General features: G+C 57.3%; 2 protein-coding genes across 2 annotated transcripts; one reads left to right on the top strand and one right to left on the bottom strand.

Annotated features, from left to right (window-relative positions):
• The first annotated feature begins 4,948 nt into the window (after positions 1-4,948).
• CTSF (cathepsin F) lies at positions 4,949-9,916 on the top strand. Its single transcript, XM_032879565.1, has 14 exons — positions 4,949-5,273; positions 5,483-5,581; positions 5,866-5,950; positions 6,043-6,104; positions 6,233-6,308; positions 6,908-7,021; positions 7,147-7,292; positions 7,381-7,477; positions 7,557-7,637; positions 8,340-8,459; positions 8,540-8,604; positions 8,704-8,794; positions 9,206-9,264; positions 9,347-9,916. Exons 1-14 carry the CDS (start codon positions 5,064-5,066, stop codon positions 9,419-9,421), a joined length of 1,380 nt encoding a protein of 459 aa, XP_032735456.1. The 5' UTR covers positions 4,949-5,063; the 3' UTR covers positions 9,422-9,916.
• A 141-nt stretch (positions 9,917-10,057) lies between these two features.
• ACTN3 (actinin alpha 3) lies at positions 10,058-23,213 on the bottom strand. The gene is given in 21 exon segments (XM_032879564.1): positions 10,058-10,354; positions 10,356-10,589; positions 11,109-11,174; positions 11,263-11,409; positions 11,840-12,019; positions 12,114-12,248; positions 12,696-12,878; positions 13,114-13,254; positions 13,343-13,451; positions 14,058-14,208; positions 15,666-15,813; positions 15,921-16,151; positions 16,526-16,618; positions 16,906-16,991; positions 17,704-17,785; positions 17,870-17,948; positions 18,413-18,500; positions 18,582-18,668; positions 18,971-19,090; positions 19,258-19,372; positions 23,003-23,213. Coding segments are annotated over 21 exon segments (2,787 nt in total). The 5' UTR covers positions 23,150-23,213; the 3' UTR covers positions 10,058-10,189.
• Between the last annotated feature and the right edge of the window lie 359 nt (positions 23,214-23,572).

The following is a 23,572-nucleotide window of genomic DNA, read 5'->3' as shown; positions in this document are numbered from 1 at the left end:
AGGAAGAAGCAGGCTTCCTGCTGAGCAAGGAGCCCAGTGCAGGGCTCGATGCCAGGACTCTGGGATCATGACCCAAGCCAAAGGCAGACTGAGCCACCCAGGCGCCCTTCACTTTCCCCCTTTAAATACCACCCCACCCACTGCTGCTCTGTCCTGTCCTCTGCTCCCTTGCCGTATTCCATACGCTTCTATCTCCTCTGTTCTGCCTGGGGTGAAGCCTTTCACGGCTCATACCCAGCTTCCACGATCAGTAACTCCCCATTTGGAGGCCCCTATCTGATAGGGAGAGACAGGACATTCTCCCCTCCATTGGGTGTGAGAAGGATCTGTGGCGGGCTTCTAAAACCAGTAACGTACAGCACAGCAGGGCACAGGTGAAAGATACATGATAATGTGTAAGTGATTATTTCCGACAAGGTTGTAATATCCTCACTTCCCCTTACTGGCATTGATGAGTGAGCAGAAGCCTGGCTGAAGACTAAGGACAAGCTGACACCTGCCTCCCACTCCTGGGTGGGGCACAGGTGACATTCTTCCAGGAACCTCCCAACTCTCTTATTGTTAATGCCTTGCTAGAGAGGAAAACAACCTTAACTTGACAATGGCAAGGCCTCTGGTATCTTGCAGGTCTCCTGAAAGTCTTTTGAAACCTCCCTTTGCCTTACTTTCCCAACTCCCGAGTATGTAATCACCATTTCTCAAGATCCCCGAGCCGCAGCTCTTTCTCTCTTTCTGCTCATGGGTCCTGTCCCCGAGCTTTAATAAACCGCCATTCTGCACCAAAGACATCTCAGGAACTCCTTCTTGGTTGTTGGCTCCAGACCTCACCCCACTGAACCTCACCTATATTCCAAAACCACATCAGCTTTGAGGAAGAAAGTCCACGTTGGAAGGCCCATGTGGCAAAAAACTGAGGGCAACTGATTGCCAGTCAGATTGCAAAGAACTGAGGCTTCAGTCCAGCAGCCCTCAAGGACCTGAACGCTGCCAGTAACCACTGAGCTTCCAAGCAGAGCTTTCCCCAGGCCAGCCTCCCAGGACACTGCAGCCTCGTGATTCATTTTGTGCTGATGTTCCCACAGTAACAGATAACTAATACATCACCCCTCACCTTCCAATCTCTTTGCTCCTGCCACTCTCTACCCTTTCTCCTGAATCATCAATATCTCATTTTCCATTTGGTCACTCACACCGACCCATAAACATGCTCTAGAGTCTGCCATCTTTTTTTTTTTTTTAAGATTTTATTCATTCATTTGAAAGAGAGAGGAGAGCATGAGCAGGGGAGAGGGGGAGAAGCAGACTCCCCTGCTGACCAGGGAGCCAGATGTGGGGCTCCATGTGAGTACCCTGGGATCCTGACTAGAGCCCGGGGCAGATGTTTAACCAATTGAGCCATTAAAGATTTTGTCATAGAGAGAGAAACAGAGAGACAGAAAGCCCAGCCGGGGGAGCAGCTGGCAGAGGGAGAAGCAGGTTCCTGGCTGACCAGGAGGCCAGATGCAGGACTAGATCCCAGGACCCTGGGATCATGACGGGAGCCAAAGTCAGACACGTGACCTTAGAGTCTGCGGTCTTAAAAAATACTCTTCCAATGCCTCTTACCTGGCTAGTTATCACCTTGTTTCTCTAATCTCCTACATGGCAAAACTTCTTGAGATCCTTGTCTCCAGCCGTTGTCCACATTTCTCAAATTCTCCCCTCAACCCACCACTCTTAGTGAGGTCTCTAGTGACCTACATGTCACCCAATCCAAAGGTCACGTCTCTCTCATCTTACTTGGCTTCACTATGGCATTTGACCCAGCCAGTCACTTCCTCTTCCCTGAAATACACCCTCTTCTCTCCCACTTTATGAACATGACCTTCTCAGTCTTCCTTCCCGCTCAGTGTCCACATCTTCCCAGGCTTCTCTGTCACTCCCTCTTTCCTACTCAGCTTCTGAATGTCCGCATGGCCCTGGTTTTGATGCAGACAGGCCAGGTCCAAGGACCCAGAGGGGGTTCCGCAGGACCAGCAAGGAGGGGTCCTTGGCTTCACATAGGATGGAAATCAAACGTGAGCCAGCTGGAGGGGAAAGCAGAGTTCATTGAAGATACAGAGAAAGCAGATACACGTGGAGTGTCTGTGAGCCTCGGAAAGCAAAGAAGTATGAGTCTTTGGCGGGGTCTGGAGTCTTTATCTAGGATGGCGGTCTGGCGTACAAGTCCTCTCAGGCATCGGGAACTGGCGGAATAAAGATGAGCGCTCAGGTGTCCTCCGTAAGTCACTTGTGCCCTGGAGCCAGGGGTCTTGGGGTCAAGGTGTTTGCAGTCAGGGGTCTTGGAGAAGTTTATGACCCCACCCAGTCACTCCTTAAATGTTATCTTGTTTGATGGAAGACTCCAAAAGATCACTGACTCCTTGGGCACCTGGGTGGCTCAGTTAAGCGGCTGTCTTTGGCTTGGGTCTGGATCCCAGAGTCCTGGGATGGAGTCCTGCATCTGGCTTCCTGCTCAGCGGGGAGTCTGCTTCTCCCTCTGCCTCTCCCACCCACCCCCACCTGCTTGAGCCCACTTGTGCTCTCGCTCTCGCTCTCTCTCACAAAGTAAATCTTTTTAAAAAATCACAAAGTAAAATCTTTTTAAAAAGATTTTATTTATTTATTTGACAGAGAGAGAGAGACAGATCACAGGTAGGCAGAGCAGCAGGCAGAAAGAGAGGGGGAAGAAGGCTCCCCACTGAGCAGAGAGCCTGGATGCGGGGCTTGATCCCAGGACCCTGAGATCATGACTTGAGCCGAAGGCAGAGGACCAATACACTGAGCCACCCAGGCGCCCCAATAAATAAAATCTTAAAAAAAAAAAAAGAAAGAACTGACTCCTTGACCTTCACCCAGAGGACATACATTAAGGCCTGTGTAAGGCAGGGGTTCATGAATAGGGGCAGGAAAACGAGCAAGGAAAAAAGACTCAGATTTTTCTCTCATGGGGTCTGCTTAGTTTCCCTGTCTCGGTTTCAGTTTCCTCACTTAGAATATTTCTCTTCCAGGTTGTTGCGAGAATTGCCCAAGGTAACATACATGCACCTTAAAAAAATACCCTGCTGCCCTACCGATCCATAAATTATCATTATGCTCTCCTGCCTCATTCTGCCGTGAAAACAAGCCACTTTTCAGCTGGTTCCAGCATTCAGGGACCAAAGTCTGAGAAAGATGACCGTTTCCCACAAAGGCCGACGTGGATCTCCAGAAACCTGGATCTAAGAAAAGTCCACTGCCTCTTCTGGGGACTTAGCAATTCCTATTTTTAATTCTTTCAGCTTCAGACCTGTCAGGAGATGAAGTGTATGTGAGCATGGATATGGGACCTGCCATAGATGCAGGCAGGCATTTCCAAGATTCCTCACATCACTTATCCTTCTAGAAAATGCAGCTGTGCTTTAAATAACAGTTGGGTGACGTCATGCCCACTCCAGGGCACGCCAAAGGAGTCATGCATTCAATCAACAAACATCTGTTAAGCAGGTATTAAGTGTGTTGGTACTCTGCGAGGTACTGAGGAAGCAGCAGCAAGCAAGACAAGGTCCCTGCCCTGACCCGCTCCTTGCCTTCCGGAGGACAGCCACAAGTGACACAGAAATTGCAGCCCAGTGTGAGAGGAAGTTCAGGGGCTAGGCATCTAGGAGTACAGCAGCAGGGGCAGCTGGCCCAGCCAGGGGCCCAGCCAGGGGCAGTGGCATCAAACAAGATAACATTTAAGGAGTGACTGGGTGGGGTCATAAACTTCTCCAAGACCCCTGACTGCGAAATGAAAGGTGTCTGGGTGTCTGGTGGAGGGAAGAGCAGTGGGAAGTTCCTGAAGTGTGCAAGAGCTTGAACTTGTGAGACACAGATGGACAGAGGCTGACGTTTCAAGTGCACAGCACAGGGTGAGGACTGACTGGTCGGCACTGGAGGGGTTCTAGACCCTGCATTAAGGACCTGGGATTGTCTCCTGTGAGAGACACAGAGGGCGCCCGGAAGAGCTTAAACTGCGCAGCAGGGAGAGGTAAACACCTGCTGGAAACCTTCAGGCCTCAGCCAGGACAGAGCTCAAAGCCAGCTCTGGTCTGGCTCCAGCACGTATTTCTGAGTAGCTGGAAAGTCACTTCACCTTTTTAGACCTCTGCTGCTGCAACAAGTCAGGTTTGGACCGGGCGACCATTTAGTGTTAGTCGTCCACGCTCTCTAAGCCCAAACTATCTCCATCCCCTTCTGGGAATTCCTCCATCCCCTTAAACTCTCTCTTCCCTGTTTCTCTCCCTAGCTGGGAACACCCTGCAGGACAATCTCATTCTCATGTCTCTCCACAAGAGCTCCAAGTAGGCAGCACGGTGCCTAATACATCTATTCATGCATCTTTTTGCTAGAAGGCCCTGGAACACAGCTGTGAAAGCTTGAATGAACCACAGAACAGTCCTACACGCGGCACCTCGCTTTAGTGGTTACCGAATGCGTGCGGATCTGTGTTAGATCCCCACGACAGCGGTAGGCACTGCCATTCCGGGGAATACTATGTGCCATCTTGCTGATGAGCGGAGGAGCCTCAAAGGGGCAACTGAGCTGTGAACCGAGGCTCTAAAACCAACTGTTAATTAACTATTGTTACTTCCAGGCCAGCATTCCTTCCCCTCCCTAAAGGTCTCCAAGACCTAAGAGGATTATTCCAAGACGGCAGCTGGGTGGGCCACATGCCCACAGACTGACTGATCTGCTGCGAGGAGGCAAGGCAACCACCCCTTCCCCCCCCCCCCCCCCCCCCCCCGCCCCTCCCCCTCCCCCTCCTCCGCCCCTCCCCCCCCCCCTCCTCCCCCTCCTCATCGCGCTTTGGCAAAGACTCGCCTGCACCGCAGGCGCGGACCACGTGCCTCGCGTAAATAAGCGAGTGCGCAGGCGCACCGAGCCCGCGTCCATTGGCCCGCGCCCCGCCGCCCCTGGAGCAGGGGGAGGGACGTCGGCCCCTCTGGCCGCGGGCTGCGCACCCCTGTCAGTTGGTCCGCGCGTCCGTCGGTCGGTGCGTCCGGGCCGCCGGCTTCGCCCTCGCCATGGCACGCTGGCTACCGCTGCTGTCGCTGCTGGGGCTGCTCCTGGGCGCCGCTCCCGCCCCGCCCCGCCGAGCAGCCGACGCTCAGGCCCGGGAGGCGGCGTACCCGGCGCTGCTGGGGCCCGCCCGCTTCGCCCTGGAGATGTACAACCGCGGCCGGGCAGCCGGGACGCGGGCGACGCTGGGGGCCGTGCGCGGTCGCGTCCGCCGGGTGAGGACCGCCTGGGGTGCGGGCTTCCTGGTCCTGGTGTGCGGGGGCTCTGGTCGGAGGCTTGGGAAGTTTGGCCTGGGCCCGGGGTGGGGGCGTGGGACGAGGGACGAATTCTGGTGATCGGGAAAGGAAGGGGGGTAGGGCGGGGCTGTGGGAGGGACGGGCTGAGGAGCGAGGGATGTGTCCGCCTCACCCGTTCCTCCCTCCAGGCGGGCCAGGGGTCGCTGTTCTCCCTGAGGGCGACCCTAGAGGAGCCTCCCTGCAACGACCCCACGGTGTGCCAGCTCCCTGTGTCCAAGAAGACCCTGGTGAGTGGTAGGGCTCCTGTGACTCCTCAGTCCCCGTGATGAGTTTGGGTCAAGTGATGGAAGAGGCAGCAACTACCCCACCAGAGTCATTTCCCAAGGTTCTGCGGGCCGGAAACCAAAATGCACTTAAGAGTGGGCATGACAGGGTGCTCACTTGGCCTCACTGTGCACTGTGGGGGCTGATTGCCTTGGAGGGGATCTTCACATGAGGCGCTTCCAGCTCCACCTTGCCAAGTTCTTGCTCCGTTCCCAGCCCCCAGACTGGCTTCCTCCTCTCTCTCTAGCTCTGCAGCTTCGAAGTCTTGGACGAGCTAGGAAAACACATGCTACTGAGACGGGACTGCGGCCCAGTGGATACCAAGGTCACAGGTGCTGGGATAGCCCAAGGATGCTGGCGTAGTTCAGACCAGGCTTCACTCAGGGTTCAGCCTTGATTTCTTCTCTGTTCTAACCCTATCCAGATGACAAAAATGAGACTTTGAGTTCAGTCCTTCCGCTGTTGAACAAGGAACCCCTGCCCCAGGTGAGGAGCCCAGCTCCATCTGGCAGGGGGCTGCTGCTTTATTTCCTTTTCTCTTTCCCTCCCCCTGGCCTGGGCTTCCTGGTGAATCTGTGAAAGATTCCTTGTAAAGACCCGTGTGCCTCTTACAGGATTTTTCTGTGAAAATGGCTTCAATCTTCAAGGAGTTCGTTACCACCTATAATCGGACGTATGAGTCGAAGGAGGGTGAGGACCCTGCCTTGGCTGTACCTGTCCCAATCAAATGAGGACCTTACCCCCTTTGGTACCTTGGTGTTGGGGAGGAGAAGGACACAAGAGGCAGTGCATCCATTCAGGGACCCCTTAAATCCCCAAGTTCTTGCCCAGCCTCATACGACTGGACAGCTGCCTCAGGGACTTGTCCCCTTCTCCCATATTTTTTTCTTGACCAGAAAGCATGGGTCTTCATCATTCTGGGTAGAATGGGAAGGGGCAAAGGCCAGATTTTCTCCGCTGGTACCCCCATCTCCCCAGCATGGTAGTCTTTTCCCATGACCTCTTGTCTGAGGATACCCTTTGGAGCCCATTTTGCTTCTGCTTTCACTCCTGGGATACCATCAATTCAGTGTGACCCAAAAAATTGTTCCCACCTCCCCCTCATCACTCACAGGTCCGGACCTCTCCTCACCTCCAGACCTCCCCAGAGTTCTGTCCTTGAAAAGAGCTTGAGGCCTGATTCAGAGCCCACCTACTCCCCAGGGAAACCTTGTGCTTGTTAGTCCCAAGTGCCTTTTATCATCTGCCTGGGGTCCAAACCTTTCCTCTCCTGCTCCTTTCTTTCTCAGAAACCCAGTGGCGCATGTCTGTCTTTTCCAACAACATGATGCGAGCACAGAAGATCCAGGCACTGGACCGTGGCACAGCTCAGTATGGGGTCACCAAGTTCAGTGACCTTACAGGTAGCAGTGGTGGCCAGAGCCCTCATGGAGCCTGGAAGAGTCAGGGTCTCCTCCTAAGGCCCCTGATCAGGGCTGCCTTATACTTTTCCCCATACCCCCCATCCCCTGCCCACCTTTGCCCACAGAGGAGGAGTTCCATACCATCTACCTGAATCCCCTCTTAAGAGAGAACCATGGCGAGAAGATGCGCCTAGACAAGTCCACTGGCGACTCTGCCCCATCCGAGTGGGACTGGAGGAGAAAGGGGGCTGTCACCAAAGTCAAGAACCAGGTCGGATCTCTAAGAGGCAATGGCGGGACACGAGGACTGCACTGGGGTGCGGAGGGGGCTCCGGTCTGACTCTGCCCCTCTCTTGCAGGGCATGTGTGGCTCCTGCTGGGCTTTCTCAGTCACCGGCAATGTGGAGGGCCAGTGGTTCCTGAAACAGGGGGCCCTGCTCTCCCTCTCCGAGCAGGGTGAGCATCCTACTCGACGCCCCTGCCCCCTGGCCAGCCCCTCCAGAGGGCTCCTCAGGACCAGGCTTCTGTCTCCTAGAGCTCTTGGACTGTGACAAGGTGGACAAGGCCTGCCTGGGTGGCTTGCCCTCCAATGCCTACTCGGCCATAAAGACTCTGGGTATGCATTCATGGGGTCAGGAGGGGCAGTGGGGGTCAGTGCAATTCACTGGTTCGGGTGTTGATGTTGAGCCTTAATGAAAACCTTCAGCAAGTCAACTCTGTGAAATGGGGCTCATCTTGACCACTTCCCATGGTTGCTCTGAGTATCAAGTGAGGAGATGATACATAAAGTCCTTGGTACACAGCAGGGGTCTTGGTATTTTTGCTGCTTGGAGGTCTATATTTCTGTAACAACATAACCTCATTCTTGAGGAGGTATTGACTTAAACTGGCAATTCAGTTCCGTGGTGGGCTTCAGCGGCCCAGGGATGAAAGTCTGAGGGACTGGAGTGGCTGTGCAGAGACTGGGAGCCCAGCAGGGGTCTGGGCCACACTGGGAGCAGACTGTCTGAGCAGGGCAAGCCAGCCAAGGCAAAGAGCCCTAGGAGTTCTGGGATGAGTAAGGATCAGAAGTTGGGCATCGAGTCTCGTCTCAGCCATATTTCTCCCTGGTTCCTCCCTCAGCCCCCTTAGTCTCTGTTTCCTCATCTCTAGAGGGAGGCTGTTGGTCAGAGGCCAGGGCCTTGGTCTGGGGTGGGCGAGGACCTTGAGACCTCGCAGAAGGGGCTGAGTGTGGCCCCCGGCCTGGAGAAGACGAGTGTGTGGCACACAGGGGTCCCTATTTTCTTTCCCGGCGCCATCCGACCCCGCCACTCCCCAGGGGGGCTGGAGACGGAGGACGACTACAGTTACCGCGGCCGCATGCAGACCTGCGGTTTCTCTCCAAAGAAGGCGAGGGTCTACATCAATGACTCAGTGGAGCTGAGCCAGAATGAGGAGAGTGAGTAAGGGCCAGGGCGAGGGTGGGGGCAGGCCGGCTGCGGCCTGGCTGTCCCTGACGCGGTCCCTCACGTGTCTCAGAGCTGGCGGCCTGGCTGGCGGAGAAGGGCCCCATCTCCGTCGCCATCAATGCCTTTGGCATGCAGGTAAGGCCCCGGCTCTGCTGCCTCTGCCCATCCCTGGCCAGCTCCCTTCCCACCTCTCCTTGGAGGTGGCCCCCTACTCTTTATTCTCCCCACCCCCAGTTCTACCGCCATGGGATCTCGCACCCACTGCGGCCCCTCTGCAGCCCTTGGCTCATCGACCACGCTGTGTTGCTCGTGGGCTACGGCAACCGTGAGTTCCACTGACCACCCCCCTGTCCTCTGCCCAGCCGCTTCGCGTCATGGGCAGGAGTTGGGCCACAGCCTCTCAGGACCTCTGGATGGGGAAAAGGAGGGAGTGCCTGGGAACCCTGTCCTTACCCCGCTGTGGGTCTTGGACCAGGCAGGAGTCCTCTGTCCCTTCTCTGATGGGAATGCTGAGGCAGTGGGAGGTAGAACTGTTTCAGATAAGTAACCTGCTGGTGGGGAGGGAGCTGGGTGTCCTCCGCTGACCCCAAAGCCACACCAGGTCTCTGGGAGGGTGGTAGGTGGGCCTGTCTGGCTTTCTGCTCTTTTCCTAGTACCTGTCCCAGTAGACCACAGCAGATACTGGGAGAGTGCAAAGGGCTGGGAGCCCTGACCTGCACCCCGCACTGCTCCCCAGGCTCTGGCATTCCCTTCTGGGCCATCAAGAACAGCTGGGGCTCAGACTGGGGCGAGGAGGTGAGTCTGGTCTTCCTGGCCCGGGCCCGCCCACCCTGGTCCTGCCTGAGCGCCCTCACCAGCCCCCTTGCCTTCCCGCCAGGGTTACTACTACTTGCATCGTGGGTCTGGGGCCTGCGGTGTGAACACCATGGCCAGCTCGGCAGTGGTGAACTGAGGAGCACCAGCGCGGGACCTGGTGCTGACCAGAGCAGCCCCTTCCTCAGCCTGGCCTGCGTGTCCAGGCCTCTTCCCAGGAGGCACAGCTGGCTGAGGGACAGGCACCGGGTACCTCAGGGTGAGCAAAAGGCACTGGGCTAGGACAACACCCCTACCCCCTTCTCCCCCCCCACCCTACCCTGAAGTTCCCCAGCGGCACCTTTGTTGACTTGTGGTAGCTAGGAGGCCCTTGGGCCAAAGGAGGGTGTCCTGGCAGCTGAGGCTGGGGCAAGAACCTTGGGCTTGTGTAAGGAGCAGGTGGGAAGAAGATACTCTGGTTTTAAACCCAGCTTTGTTCTCAGCAGGCTCTGGCTTCCTGCCCTACCTTTCCTCTGTCTGATGCTATACATTTTCTGGTTCCCCCTGGGTTTGGGGACATTGTTTCCTTCCACATCTAGAGAAACTATTGTAACTGCCTTTTTCTAACAGCAATAAAGAGGTGTCCTAAGCCCCAGTGTGGTGTGAGTGCTTGGTACCTAAGGGAAAAGAGGAGTGATGGGGACTCCTGGAGGGTCGAGGTTGGGCAGCTGGTCCTGCCCAGGAGCCTAAGGGCCCAGTTTCTGCTTCGGGGGCCAAAAGAAGAAGAAAGAGAGGCTCACGGATGGGTCTTTATTCAGAAGGGCATGGTTGGCCGTTCTCTGAGGCCCTTGCTCCGAGACATGGATGGGATCAGCCAGAGGGAGCTCCCTCTCCCTCTGACTCCTGCAGAGACCCTTTGAGGTTGTGGTCAGAGGTCACTCTCCCCGTAGAGGGCACTGGAGAAGGCCACGTAGTCCAGGGCTCCAGCTGGAGCCCCAGAGCCCTTGTAGGGCGCCATACGACGGATGCAGTACTCGGCCTGCTCAGTGGGGAGCTCCCGCCGCAGCTCTTCGGGAGTGATGTAGTTCTGGGGGAGAAAGGGTTGTTGAGGATCCACAGACCCTGGTCCCTGTCACAGCCTCCCAGACCCCTCCACCACCGGGACTCACCTTATCTCCTGCCAGGATCTTGAAGGAGGCCACAACTTGTTCAGCTGTGTCGGTTTCAGCTGTCTCTCGGGTCATGAAGTCGATGAATGCCTGGAAGGTCACGACGCCAGTTGCGTTGGGGTCCACCATGGTCATGATGCGAGCAAACTCCACCTCTCCCTGTAGGGACAGAGGCCAGACACCGTGTCTGTCGTGGGTGCTAAAGCCAGAAAGCTCCTCATGTCCCCTTGGGGCACTGTCTAGCTCTGGCTTGACAGCCCGGGTTACAAAGTGCTCTCTTCCCTCCTTGGACTGTGCCACAGCCTTGGCTCTGGGTGTACGGGGAATCCTCTCTACTCAGCTGAAACCTGCCTCTTGCCCCTGGCAATGCCCCCTGTTGTCCTTGGGTCCTGATCTTTTTTCTGGAGCTCTCTGTAGTGCTGTTTCTCCGGGTAAAAATGTGGTAAGCTCAGGCTTTTGGGTCACCTACAACCAAGTCCAAATCCTAGCTGCGTCCTTGAGAAAGTTAATTTACCTGAGCCTTTGACAGCCCCTATGAGAAATGGGGTCATTCTGCCCAGCCTCAGTGGGCACGCTGAGAATGAAACGCATGTGAAGGTGGGAGGGATACAGTAGGTGATCACGGTGTAGGAGAGAGGCACTGATGGGACTCCTGTGACAAAGGTTGGGGGCACTCACCAGGTCATACCCCATGGAGATGAGGCAAGCCCGGAAGTCATCAGGCTCCATCATTCCGTTCCGCTTCTGTGGCACACGAGTGATTATCAGACTTGGTTGTCCAACCCCACCAGCCCCCAAGTCCACCACCCCACAGAGGTGGGCCCCTGCTGACCCGGTCAAAGTGGTTGAAGGATGCCCGGAACTCATTGAGCTGCTCCTGGCTCAGGCCCTTGGCATCTCGGGTCAATACCTGGTTCTCCACCTCATTGATAGTGCGGGCGATGGAGGTGAGCAGCTGCTCCCAGCCTACGCGGATGTGCTGGGAAACAAGTGACGAGCCAAGTCAGTAGGCAGCCGGCGCCTGGCCGCCAGGTCGAGCTTCACTCCCAGTCTGCTGTGTGACCTGCGCAAGTCTTCCTCTCTGTTGGGCCTTTGTCCCTATCTGGAGGTTCCCTATGTGCTGAGTGACCGTCCACAGCCCTTCCTGCCTTGAAGTTTGAGAAATTACTATGCACTAAGTGTTGATCCCCCAGTCCTGGCCAGTCCTGGCCTGGCTTCAGATGGCTATGTGACTCTGGACAGGTCAGTTTCGCTCGCTAGATCTCAGTATCCCTGCGGGCGCCCTGGGGGACCCAGCCAGGCTGAACTGGGGTCCCCCCTGGGGCACACGTGCTGGGTCCCACCATGGTTGCCCTGGGCTTCCCCAGCCAGCACCGCCTCCCCGCCCCCTCTAAGCTGGTGCCTCTCACCTCCATGCTGTAGACCGTGTGCTTGTTGTCGAACACCAGGCTCTCCTGCAGCAGCTGGTGGTCCCCCTCCAGCCGGTCAATGTTGCTCTTGTAGTTGATGATGTTCTGCTCCTGCTGCCGCAGCGCAGCCATCTGGTCCTCCAGAGAGCCGACCATCCCTGTGGCCAGGCGCCCCACCTCCTGTTGGGGGACACAGGCAGGATAAGCCTCCCAGGCCCCCGTGGCCCCGGCCCTGGCCTCACTCCCCGAGACGGCCCCACCCTCCGAGCCTTACCTCCACCTTCCCCTGGATCCAGGGCCCGATGGCATTGGCTTGAGCAGCAAACTGTCGCCGGAGCCTCTCGTTCAGCTGCTGCTGGGCAAGCTCTTCCTGCAGCGTCTGGTCCCGGCTGGGCACCAGCTTTCGGACCTAGGAGGAAGGTGCTATGTGCCTGGGGCAGCTCTGGGAGCCAGAGGATCGCTTGGAGGGGAGATGGGTTCCATCCCCTAGAAGAGCCACTGCTACTCGGAGCCAACATGTCTGGGCTCATAAGGACAAGCTCTTGGGCAAGTCACATGACATCCAGGTTTGTTTCCTCATCTGTAAAATGGGGCCAGTGATACAACGAGATGTCCATACCCCAGGCTTAATTCTACTTCACATCAGGCCCTACAGGAAAACGCTGCTGTTAGGGCCATTTTGCAGAGGAGGCCGTGAGAGGCAGGGCGATATATCCAAAGCCCCATGGAGGCTATGACAGACCCCAGATCCGAAGGTGGACTAGAGTCTGCATAGCTCGGGACGCCTGAGGTTCCGAGGTGGTTAGAACACACAGGGCTGGGTGGGAGGCAGGGAGTGGTCACGGGCAGCACTGACCATTTCCCACTTGGTGTTGATGTCCTGTGGTGTGAGGCTGATGTAGGGGTTGGTGGTGCTGGGCCGCAACCCGTACGTTTGGCAGATCTTCTGGATCTCCCCCTGGATCCCCAGGATGGCTCCTCGCTCTCGGTCAGCCTCCGGCAACGTAGCTTTGAATTGCTCGTGTGCAGTCATCAGGCTCTGCGCACGGCAGGCGGGAGGCGTGAGCCAGCACCCTCCAGTTCCCGCAGCCCACGTGCTGCAGGCGCCCCAGGGGGTCCGCAGCGGGCCTCCTGTCTCCCAGCCTAGCACCTGGGGACTGGGGCTTCCCTCTTATCTCCGTGCCCCAGGCACCCAAAGAAAGGGCTGACGGGAGTCGAGGCCCGCTTCCCTGTCACCCCATCCAGCACCCCCCAACCTGGAACCCTGCATCCACCTGGGTCTCCTCCACCGAGTGCACCAGCCACACGTCCTGCAGGTCCTCCACGGCCCCGTCCAGCCAGTTGTTGAAGGGCGCTGCCCGCCGGGCAAACTCCAGCTGCAGCTGGTCGATGGTCTCCAGGAGCTTCTCCATCCGCTAGGGGCCACAGGGATGGCGAGTCAGCAGCCCGCCCACCTGGCCCCGCACCAGCTCCAGTCTCCAGCTCCCTGGCTCCCAAACCCACCTCCAGGGTGTCCCTCCTCTTCTGGGTCAGTGTGCCCAGGGTGTCCCACTGGTCGCAGATGGCCTGGCAGCGGCTATTCACGGAGGCCGCCTCATGGTAGTCCAGCTCGCTGCGGGCCAGAAAGGGGATGAGGAGGGGGTCAGACCACAGCCTAGATTTCCCGGACTACCGTCCTGGGGCTGGAAACTGTGCACCAGATGGTGAGGGCGCAAGGGAGTCAGGCAGGCAGGTGTGGGTGACACAGGACATTCATTCCTGGGGGCTAGAGGTGGGGGTTCCAGTGTCTTCGTTGGGTAGGGGGCGCACGTGGGTCCTGAGCTCCAGTCCCTTGTGGAGCGTCAGTGGGGAGTGGGGGGTGCGACGATGCGAGAAGGGGCGGGTTTAGAGGAGGAGGTGGGGAAGCCAGGGATGGTGGGGAGATTTTGAGCTAGCAGGCCAGGGACCGCAGCTGAAGGGGGCCACCAGGTTAGGGCCGTGGGGGTAGGGCAACAGGGAGGGAAGAGTGTGGGTGCCGCATCGGGGACAGGGTTGGGGGGGGAGCAGAGCAAGTGGTGATGGGGAAAGACGTGGCACCCAGGCAGGGTTCCTGAACTGGGAAGAACGAGGTCTTGCGTAGGGCAGTGGGGAGCAGGGCAGCGAGGGGCAAAGCCAGGTAAGGTAGTTGTCCCCCGCCCGCCCCCAGGGAGGGGCAGGCCCAGAGGCAGGCCACGCCTACTTGAGCTCCTGGGCCAGCGCCGCGATGTGCTCTACTCGGTCCTGGTGCGCAGCCAGGTCACTCTCAAAGGCCTCGTGGCGCCGCAGCAGCGCCCGAACCTCCTGCAGGGAGGCCGACTCGTAGTCGCGCTGGCTCAGCGCATCCTCCTTTCCTACTCGGAGAGAGGCCCGGCTAGGGTCACCCAGCGGCAGCCAAGGCGGGAGCTGGGTTTTGGAGCAGTCTGGGTGACCGTGCAGAGGCCTCCCTCATCTGCGAAATGCAGGTGGTTACACCTGCCCAGCTCATCCTAGGGCTCTGTTCTGATATGCCAGAGTGATAAAGGGAAGGTCCTGGGCATGACCTGTAAATGACGTCAGCGTCCCTGATCCCGCACATCTCACGGTGGCCCTTGGTACACTTTGGGCCTTCCGGGATCGTGAACTACCTCCCAAAGACTCTGAGCCCAGGGAGCCCATGAGCTGGTTTCCCCGGCTCACCAGGTTCTCCAGAGCCTGGCACAGTGCCTGCCACTTGGTAGACCTTCTAGGAATACTTGTTGGATGAATGAATGATGAATGTGAAAGTGCTATGAGAATGAATTACATTACACAAATAAAACCATAATGATAATAATCGCAGCCCCTACTATTTATGGAATGCTCCTGTATTTTGCAGAGATGCTACGAGGCTTAAAGATTCAGAAACTGCGGCGCCTGGGTGGCTCAGTGGGTTAAAGCCTCTGCCTTCGGCTCAGGTCATGATCCCGGGGTCCTGGGATCGAGCCCCGAGTCGGGCTCTCTGCTCAAGGGGAGCCTGCTTCCCTTCCTCCCTCTCTGCCTGCCTCTCTGCCAAACCCACTGAGCCACCCAGGCGCCCCATAAATAAATAAAATCTTAAAAAAAAATTCAGAAACCTCCTCAGAGTCCCATAAACAGGTGTATACTTAAGGAGTTCTTGTTTATATCAGACCACTGTTATCCTTCATGTCCATAATCCATTACTAACTTTTTTTTTTAATTTCACAGAAATCACAGGTAGGCAGAGAGGCAGAGAGAGAGAGGGGGGGGAAGCCGGCTCCCTACCGAGCAGAGAGCCCGATGCAGGCCTCCATCCCAGGACCCTGAGATCATGACCCGAGCCGAAGGCAGAGGCTTTAACCCACTGAGCCACCTAGGCGCCCCATTACTAACGTTTGTTCATTATTTTTAGGCAGGGGTCACTTATCTGTAGGATTAATCCCTGATAAAAGACAGAATGAACGCTTTCATACGGAGTGATGTATTTAACCCCCGCAGTATCCTGCCATGGATATGCTGAGTCCAACATAAGTGCTGTTAGGGTTGGGGACTCACCTGCCACCGGTACAAACAAAATGCTACATGACCAGTGAATCAGAGCAGACCTACAGAAGGCTGGAGCCTGGCGACAGGGGCCCAAGTTTACAGATGGAGAAACTGGGACCCAAAGAGGAGCCGTGACTCGGCTGCACAGCAAGTCAGGGTGGTTCTAGAAAATAGGTCCCCACCTTCCTGCCAGGACACCTGTTCCTGACCTGTGCATTTTGTCAGGGCCCCCCCCCATACCAGTTTCCACCCCAGGACAGACTCAAGCCCCATGAGGTGTACCTACCTCGGGTCCAGGCTTCGTGCAAGGAGGCCTTCTGTTGGAATTTCTCCGCCAGGTGCTGGAGCCGCTGCAGGCGTCTGATCTCCGAGAGCAGCCAGTCCTCGTAGCCCTTCTCTGCTTGCTCCAGCCCCCGCCATGCATTGGCGATGTCCTGTGGGGCAGGCAGAGGTGCCTTCCAGCATGGTTTGCCCATTGTACAGATGGGGACCCAGAGCCCTATGTCACCCGGAGGATGTGGGCAGAGTGGGGGTGGCTCACCGAGACGAGCTTGCCCTCGGAGGGCATGAAGGCAGGCCGGTGGCTCAGCCGCAGCTTGGTCTGTAGCGTATTGAAGTTGATCTCCAGCTGGCACTTCTCCTGCACCCGGGGCGGCTTGTGCAGGCGCCGGTAGTCCCGGAAGTCCTCCAGCTTGCGCTGCATGGCGCTCATGCTGGGCTCGCCCACGCGGTTCTCCAGCCATGGTACGGTGCGGCGGATCCATTCCAGCAGCTGCCACGGCCAGGCAGGTGCGGCGCAGAGAGATCAGAGCTGGCCAGCTCGCCCCACCCGGCTCTCACCCACCCACACCCGGGCTGTGGCCAGAAGGCCAGGCCCCAAGCAGAACGGGGGTCCCCACTAATCAGAGAAGGAGCCAGATGTCAACCTCTGAGCCTGGTCAGGGACCAATATAGGCTGGCACAGAGCAAAGGGCCAGGAGAATGCCTAAATATGGGTGAATGGATAAAGGAAAGAGTGAACAAATGAATGGTGAGTGAATCTGTGAATGACCAGGAGCTTAGACAGCCAGGAGTAGGGGAAGGACGGCCAGGGTTGGGGGACCACCGGTATGGGAAGGGGAAGGGCCTTCTCTGGCCTCATCTCACCTCACTGGCTAGCTTCTCATACTCTTCCATCAGCTTCTCATTCTCCTGGTTCACGGCCAGTACCTTGCAGATCCTATTAGCGGCCGTTTCTGCCTGTCGTGGGAGTCAGAAAAGGTGGGCACTAGAATAAGCTGCAGCAGGCACCCCAACCCTCAAAACCTGGGTCTGTGCAAATAGGGCAGCACGTCTTTTTAGATGAGAAGGGAGCTTCCAGGCCAGATGCCTCTGCTCCTGGGTTCCCCAGAGACTGTCTAGGCAGCTGGGACAGTGGCACTCCCACCCACGTGGGGCCCAGCACATCCAAATGTTGGGATGCCACCAGGGTTGGGCCCCTCAGTCCACACGCTCAGCCCAGGCAACAGCAGCCGGAGCCCGCTTACCTGCTCAGCCCCAGCGAAGGCATGGTAGAAGCAGGAAACATAGGTCATGATGGCCTTCTCATCAGGCTTTGGGGTGTTCACGATGTCTAGGGGATGTGGGGTATGTATTGGCCAAAGCCAGGCTTGGGGAATGGGCTCACACCCCTAACCAGGCAGAGAGCTCCCTGGATACAGGAGGGGTGGAGACATCTAGTCACAGCCACCAGCTGACAGCTACCCCAAACCCAGTATCTACCTCTTCCCCGAAGCCCTCTCTGATTGCCCCAGGGCCCAGGAATCTGTCCTCTATGGGGTGAGTGAGCAGATGCAGCAAGCCTCGAGAAGCAGCAGCCCACGCTGCCTCGTGTCTCCAACCATCCCATCGCTCTGTGGGTCCATCCATCTGTCTTTTCCCCAAGTTCTCAGCCATTGGTGCCCACACATCTAGGGCACCAGACACAGTCGGTGCTCAGAAAATATTTGCTGCCTCAGTTGACTAGAGCCTTGCTTGGGCAGGACAAGAGGCAGGACCTGCCCCTAAGGAGCTCCCATGCTCCCAGGTGAGCCAGGTGATGGAGGTATGAACCAAAGGGTGGCGCCCCAGGGAAGGGGAAGGAGGGGCTGCTTCCACTGGCTGGAGAGGGGCAGGGGGCAGGAGAGAGGGCTCCTGGGGAGTGTGTCCTGGGACAGGAAGGATTTTTTACTAGAGGGCGGACTGAGGAGGGAAGAGCAGGGGTGGGGGAAGGGGGGTGGGGTGGAGGCTGGACTGTGCCTCTGGTCTGTAACTGGAGTCCTTGCCTGGGCGGGGCTTCATCTCACCTTCTGCATCTAGCATCCTGGGGATGTCCAAGTATTTTTCCGCTACCTCGAAGGCAGTGTTAAGGTTGCCAACGGGGTCATCCTAGGTGGGTTGGAGCAGGGACAGGTGAAATGTCAGCTGAGGGCGTAGGTTGGGGAGTCGGGGCTAGGGGTGGCCGAGGCCCACCTTGCGCAGTTTGGCGTAGTCAATGAGGTCAGGGCGGTGTCGGTGGATGAGAGCACAGAGGGCCAGGCCATCCTTCCAGCTGGACGGAGAGAAGGGGGATCAGGCCTGGATTCAAGCTGATGCCCGTCCTCCCCTTACTCCAGGAGGGTCCCCATCAGGACAGCCTCATCAGTAAGATGAAGTAGAGTCTCAGCTCGTCGGCTTGGCACCAGAGGCTCTTCATTACCAGACTTGGACCATCTCCTCCAAGCTCATCATGATTCCTTCCCATACCCGGTGCCTGGGTCACACCACTAGCTGGATGTTGTGGGGCTCCAGGTTTTTGCACACATGGTTCCTTGTGAATGAAATGCCCTTCTAGGGATGACTCCAAGGAGCCCTCCTCAGGGATCCTCCCACCCCGCCCAGATTCAGTTCAACATCAACCGAGTCCTCCTACTTGCAGACACCATTCCAGGACCTTGGCCGTGAGGGCCCCTCCCCCGGGGCGTGTGCCGTAGAGCCTGGCAGAGACCCATGCGCATGTGCCAACCGCAGACAGACCTGGTATGGAAATTCTGCACATTGACGTTGCGGTAGGGCGCCGTCTTCCGCTGGCACCACAGGAGCAGGCCTTCCTTGGCGGAGGTTTCTGGGCAGGGATGGAGACAAGTGTCAGCTGGGGAGGGGTCTGGGCCAGCCCTCTCACCCTCTTGGCTTCCCTGCTACTCACCCTCCACAGAGATGTCCTGGATGGCGAAGCGGAGGATGATGGTCCAGATCATGCCCAGGGTCATCTTCAGGTTCCCATCCACAATCTCTGCACGGCGGGGAATGTGCATGACTTCCATCTGGCATTCAAGGCCTGTACTGCCTCAGCTGCATCCCCGCACACACACACACCACGCTCCATGCCTTGGCCCTTGGCCCCCAGGCCAGAGCTGCTACCTAGTCAGTGTTCAGTCATGGAACACCTGCTAGTCCCAGGCACAGTTAGCAGTCCCTCCTAGGAGGCTCGGACGGTTACCCCCACAGTTGAGAAGACAGGCTCCCGGAAGTGACGTGCTGACGTCAAGGCGGCCCTCTGCTCCCCTCCCGGGCCTCCTCCTGACCCCTCCTCACCTTCAGCGCCAATGGACACCAGCTTAACCCCCTTGCTGGCAATGAAGTCCAGAGCCTTGTTGACATTGGCGATCTTATGGAAGCGCATCTTGCCTTTGTCTGGCCTGGGCAGCCTCTCTCCTGGGTGTCAAGGGGAGAGGTCAGGGGCCAAAAGTCACAAGAAGAAGCTGAAGACACTGTCCTCAAACTTCCACCTCCCCCTCAAGGTCCCCTCATGCTGTCCTGTTTCCCCCTGCTCCCGATTCCCTTAGGTCCTATGGTCCCTGTGCCTTGATTTGCATCCTTACCTGAAATGACCTCCAAGAGCAGCATGAGTTTGAGGCCATTGCGGAAATCCTCCTCGATGTTTTCAATCTGGGTGCCGGCCTTACGCAGGTGTGAGTTGCACCAGGCAGTGAAGGTCTGGGGGCAGAGGACAGCACTCAGACCCTAGGCCTGGGTCTGGAGGACACTGGGGTCGAGCTGAGAGCGCTGGCCCCAGAGTCAAGTCCTGGCTCAGCCGCCGACGTGCTGTGTGCCTAGGACTGGTCCCTTTTTCTCTCTGAGTCTTTGTTCTCCTGGAAAAGGAGAAATGGGCTGGAGTCCCTGCACCGGTCCAAGTCTGGACTTGGGGCATGCCAGCTATGGCCAGTCTTAAGCCCTGCAGGGGTTTTTAGAAAACTGTAAAGCATATACTCCAAAGTGTGAGACCCTCTGTAGGCCGAGGCGGGGGGACACTGCCCTTCTAACGCCTGAACTAGCCTGGACTGAAGCACACCCAGTTCTGAGGGTTTTGCCTGAAGGACTGTGCACCTGCATTATTGTGCTCTCAGCCCCACGGACCTCCCGGGGCTGTTGTGAATTGGCCTCCAAGTAGAATGTGAGGGTACGAGATCTTTCCAAGTCATGGAGGACACAAGGACCAGCCTGACCCAGTTCCCGGAGGTGACTGCCCTTCCCCTCTCCCCAGAGTCAGCCTCAGCCTCCATCTGGGATGCGAGGGCTGCTGTGCAGCTGTGAATATTGGGGATCAGGGTGACCCGCAGCCTGATACACCAGCTCCACCAATCTACCGAACCCTCAAACCTTGCATTCTGCTATCAGCTGTAAGGTGCTTGGTAGAGTCTCTCCTTGGGCTCCAAGCCCAGCTGAGACGCTCACTCACTGTGACCTGGAATATACACTTTGCCCTTTCTTGGGCTCATTTGTACAATTAACTGGCCAGACTTCATGATGTCCCAAGGTCTTTCTTCCTCCAGTTGGGTAGGATTCTAGAATTCAGAGCATTCCCCCACCACAAAGCAATTAATCCTGGGAGATGGCCCGGAAGTCCTTCGGGATTATTTCCCTCAGCCAGCTTCCTTCCCTGAGGCCAGCTTCTTTGCTGCCCTAGAAGCTGGACATGAAAGATAATGCTTTAAATTCTTGAAGAACTGTCATTGCTAAGGAAAGGGAGTGAGCTTCCCATCACTGGAGGTGTACAAGAAAGTGCTGAGCACTACTTGATGGGGCCCCAAGCACGGGAGAAGGCAGTTGGATTCTCTGTAGTTCCCTCCAACCCTGGAGTCTGAGACGCTCTGGGTCTAGATAAAGCAGGGGGAAAGGCAGGACCGGGTGGGGCTTCCATGGTGGACGAAAGCGCTTTCTTTCATGTGACAAACAGGACTTAATGAGATGGGGTCCCTGCCCTAAAGGAGCTCACGGTCAATCAAAGGGTCATGTTGGTCTGAGAAATGCTGGGAGAGACTAGTGTCAGGGAGAAGAGGGAAGGGTTCTTCGAAACAGGCAGGGGACCTCTTGGGGGAAGGCTCATATTTGATCTGAGCTGCAAAGGAAGATCAGGAATTACTCAGACAGAGAAGGGCAGGCAAGGGCATTTCAGGCAGGGGCAGCCACACAGGCAAGTGCTCGGCGCTGAGAAACAGTTGCTAGGTTTGTGGGGTGACAGCTATCTGGGCGCCGCTGGAATGAAGCTGGGGGTGTTGGGGTATAAAAGGCGAGAGGCGGGCCGGAGGGGCAGCAGGCGCCAGGTCATGCACGGTCTGGGGTGCTAAGCCAGGGAGTTTCAACTTGATCTGACGGCAACAGGGCATCAGGGAAGATCTTGGGCAGAGGGAGGTGGGCAGAGCTGAGTTGCAGAAAGCTCTTTCTGGTGGCAGAGTGGAGGCAAATGGCTTGGAAGAGCAGGAGGGAGATGTGAGAAGGTGGCGTGGGGGGGGTGGCAGGGAGAGGTGAGAAGGGGTTTCAGGGAGGGGAATAGGGCAGGGTCAGAGGGATGGGACAGAAACACTCTTCCTCGCTGCAGTGTAAGCTTCCTGAGGCAGAGGCTTTATTTTGTTTCCCGCTGAAGTCCTGACACCTGACACAGTGCCTGGCCTAGAGGAAGAGCTCCCTAAGAGATACTGAATGAATGTTTTGGAATGAGGTTGAACCAAGAGGACTCCGGGATCAAGCAGGAGCAGGAGGGAGCGCTCCGAGTCACGGGTGGAAGGGCAGGGGTAGAGCGGGGCTAAGCTGAGTAAGACATACTCAGGCTGGAGGAGAAAGAAACTCCAGAATGGCTAACTTCCAGGGATGCTGATGAATTTACGGAACATCGAGGTTGTGCCGCCGTTGAATGAATGGACGAAGTGGGTGGCTGTAGGCTGGGTTGGAAGGGTATTCCTGGTATTTTGTTAAACGATGCAGGCAAATTACAGACTAGCATGTGTCTCATGAAGGGCATGCGGACCTGGATCTGAGGGAAATCTGGTGGGTGGGGTGGGGGTAGGAGCTGTTGCAGAGCAGATGGCGGTGGGAGCCAGGGGCAGGGATGACATCACTGGGAGACTGCCAGGCCCAAGGACCGCAGCCCTGCTTGGAGACAGGTGCAGGAGGAGCCAAAGGGGAAGCATGTCACTGGGGGCACCCCAGCTTAGTCAGCTGAGCCTCCGGGACTCTGGGGTCATCTCCTGTCATCCAACCCAGCAGAGGTCCTCTGATTCTAAATCCTAGGATTCTCAGATCCTGCAAATTCCACTGAGCGCTCCTGTTCCCTGTCCCTTTCCTGGAGTCACACACTATTGGCAAAGGCTCAGCAGGGTCTAATGACTTCACAGAGTCCTCCCTCCCCCTGGTCTGCCACTCCCCAAAGTCTGCTCACTCCAGCCCGGATCATTTTCTCTTTTGGGAACCCAGGTGTCCTGCCCCCTCCACTTGGGAAAGTCTGGGAGTGAAAATAGATCAGGAAGGGGGCCCGAGTGCCCTACAAGGCTGGGCCTGGGCAGCAGCTGCCCATGTGCCCCACTCCAGCTCCCCCAAGCCGCTGCCTCAGCACAAAGAGTCCATCTGGCCAGAGAGTCAGGTTACTGTGTAAGGGGACCCGGGCTCCCCTCTTCCTTGACCTTGTGGCCTTTTCAGCAGACTTAGGGCCCCTGCGGTGGTGATGGGTATCTTGGGAAGGAGTGGGGGTGGGGCAAGCAAGGGGCAAAGACCCTTAGGTTGGGGAGGGAAGCCCTGTTTTCTGAGAGTATATGATTTGGGTCCTATCTCTGCCCTTTTCTGGGCCTCAGTTTCCTCATTTGACAATTGGAATGGGTGGCAATGAACCCCAGGGTGGAGAGAATAGAGATGAGAGAGTCGGACAGGTTCTGGTTCTCCTCCCCCACACTCCAGGTCCACTAGTTGCCGCTGCAAGTCCTCAGGATGGGGTCTAAGATATTCAACTAGAGAGTTGGGGGTCCGGGAAGAAAGATTATTTTCCCCACACTCCCCAAACTTGGATATCCTGGGCTTCACCCAACCCCTTTTCACCAGCAGTGCGTCCATGGTAATGAACTCCTGGGAGATGGGGACCCGAGAAACTCTCCTTGTTATCCTAAGCCCCTCCCGAGGGCTCCCAGCCCTCTCTTCCAGCTCTGGGAGACAGTGGAGGACTGATGGGCAGAGCACAGGCTAGGGAGTGGCAATCTGGGTCTAGACGGGCTCTGCCCCCCAACTTGCCGAGATGCCAGGGACAAATCGCCCGGCTTCTCAGGCCTCAGTTTTGCCATCTGAAAATGGGTGAGCACTCACTTTCCGCTGCTGCTTCTCCCAGGCCGGGTCGAGCAGTAGGTCGCGGTCCCAGTCCTCCTCCTGTTCCATGTACTCGCCGCCCCCGCTGCCGCCCACGAAGGGCCCCTCCCCGACCCCTAGACCCTCGGGCTGCACAACCATCATCATCTTGCTAGGGCTCCTGGCTCCGCACCGCTCGGCGCTCTCCGGAACACCGGGGCCGCGTTAAGTAGCGCCCGGCCCAGCCCCGGATCGTATTCGCGCTAAATATGGGGGAGGAGGGAGGGGCCGGATGGGGGCGAGGGTGCTCGGGTCTGGACGAGGCAAGTGGTTGCCCTGGGACCAGGGACTACAGGATTTGGGGGCGCTGGGGTGGATTCTATGGCGGAGATTCGAGGTTCCCGTTCCGGCGCCGCCTCTTGGGCGCTGTGTGACCGTGAGAAAGCCACGCTCCTGTTTCCTCACGTGGACAACGGAGATAGCGATAATAGTAGCGACTGTAGGCCGCTCTAGAAGCTGCGCCTTAGTCCTCCTGACCGTCTCTCTGCGCCGCGCAGGCGGGAAACAGAGAACCCTATCCCCATTTCAGTC

This window comes from Lontra canadensis, unplaced genomic scaffold (genome assembly GCF_010015895.1).
Source record: "Lontra canadensis isolate GAN:19392208 unplaced genomic scaffold, GSC_riverotter_1.0 scaffold66, whole genome shotgun sequence".
In the NCBI taxonomy this organism is placed as follows: Eukaryota; Metazoa; Chordata; class Mammalia; order Carnivora; family Mustelidae; genus Lontra; species Lontra canadensis.
The sequence above is the reverse complement of the archived record's forward strand: the minus strand, read 5'-3'. Positions and strand labels throughout refer to the sequence as shown.

Excerpts from the sequence above, each read along its gene's own strand:
- CTSF (XM_032879565.1), top strand. The coding sequence starts at position 5,064 with ATGGCACGCTGGCTACCGCTGCTGTCGCTGCTGGGGCTGCTCCTGGGC. Across the intron at positions 5,274-5,482 it reads TGCGCGGTCGCGTCCGCCGG|GCGGGCCAGGGGTCGCTGTT; the intron begins GTGAGGACCGCC and ends TCCTCCCTCCAG. Across the intron at positions 7,638-8,339 it reads CTCGGCCATAAAGACTCTGG|GGGGGCTGGAGACGGAGGAC; the intron begins GTATGCATTCAT and ends GCCACTCCCCAG.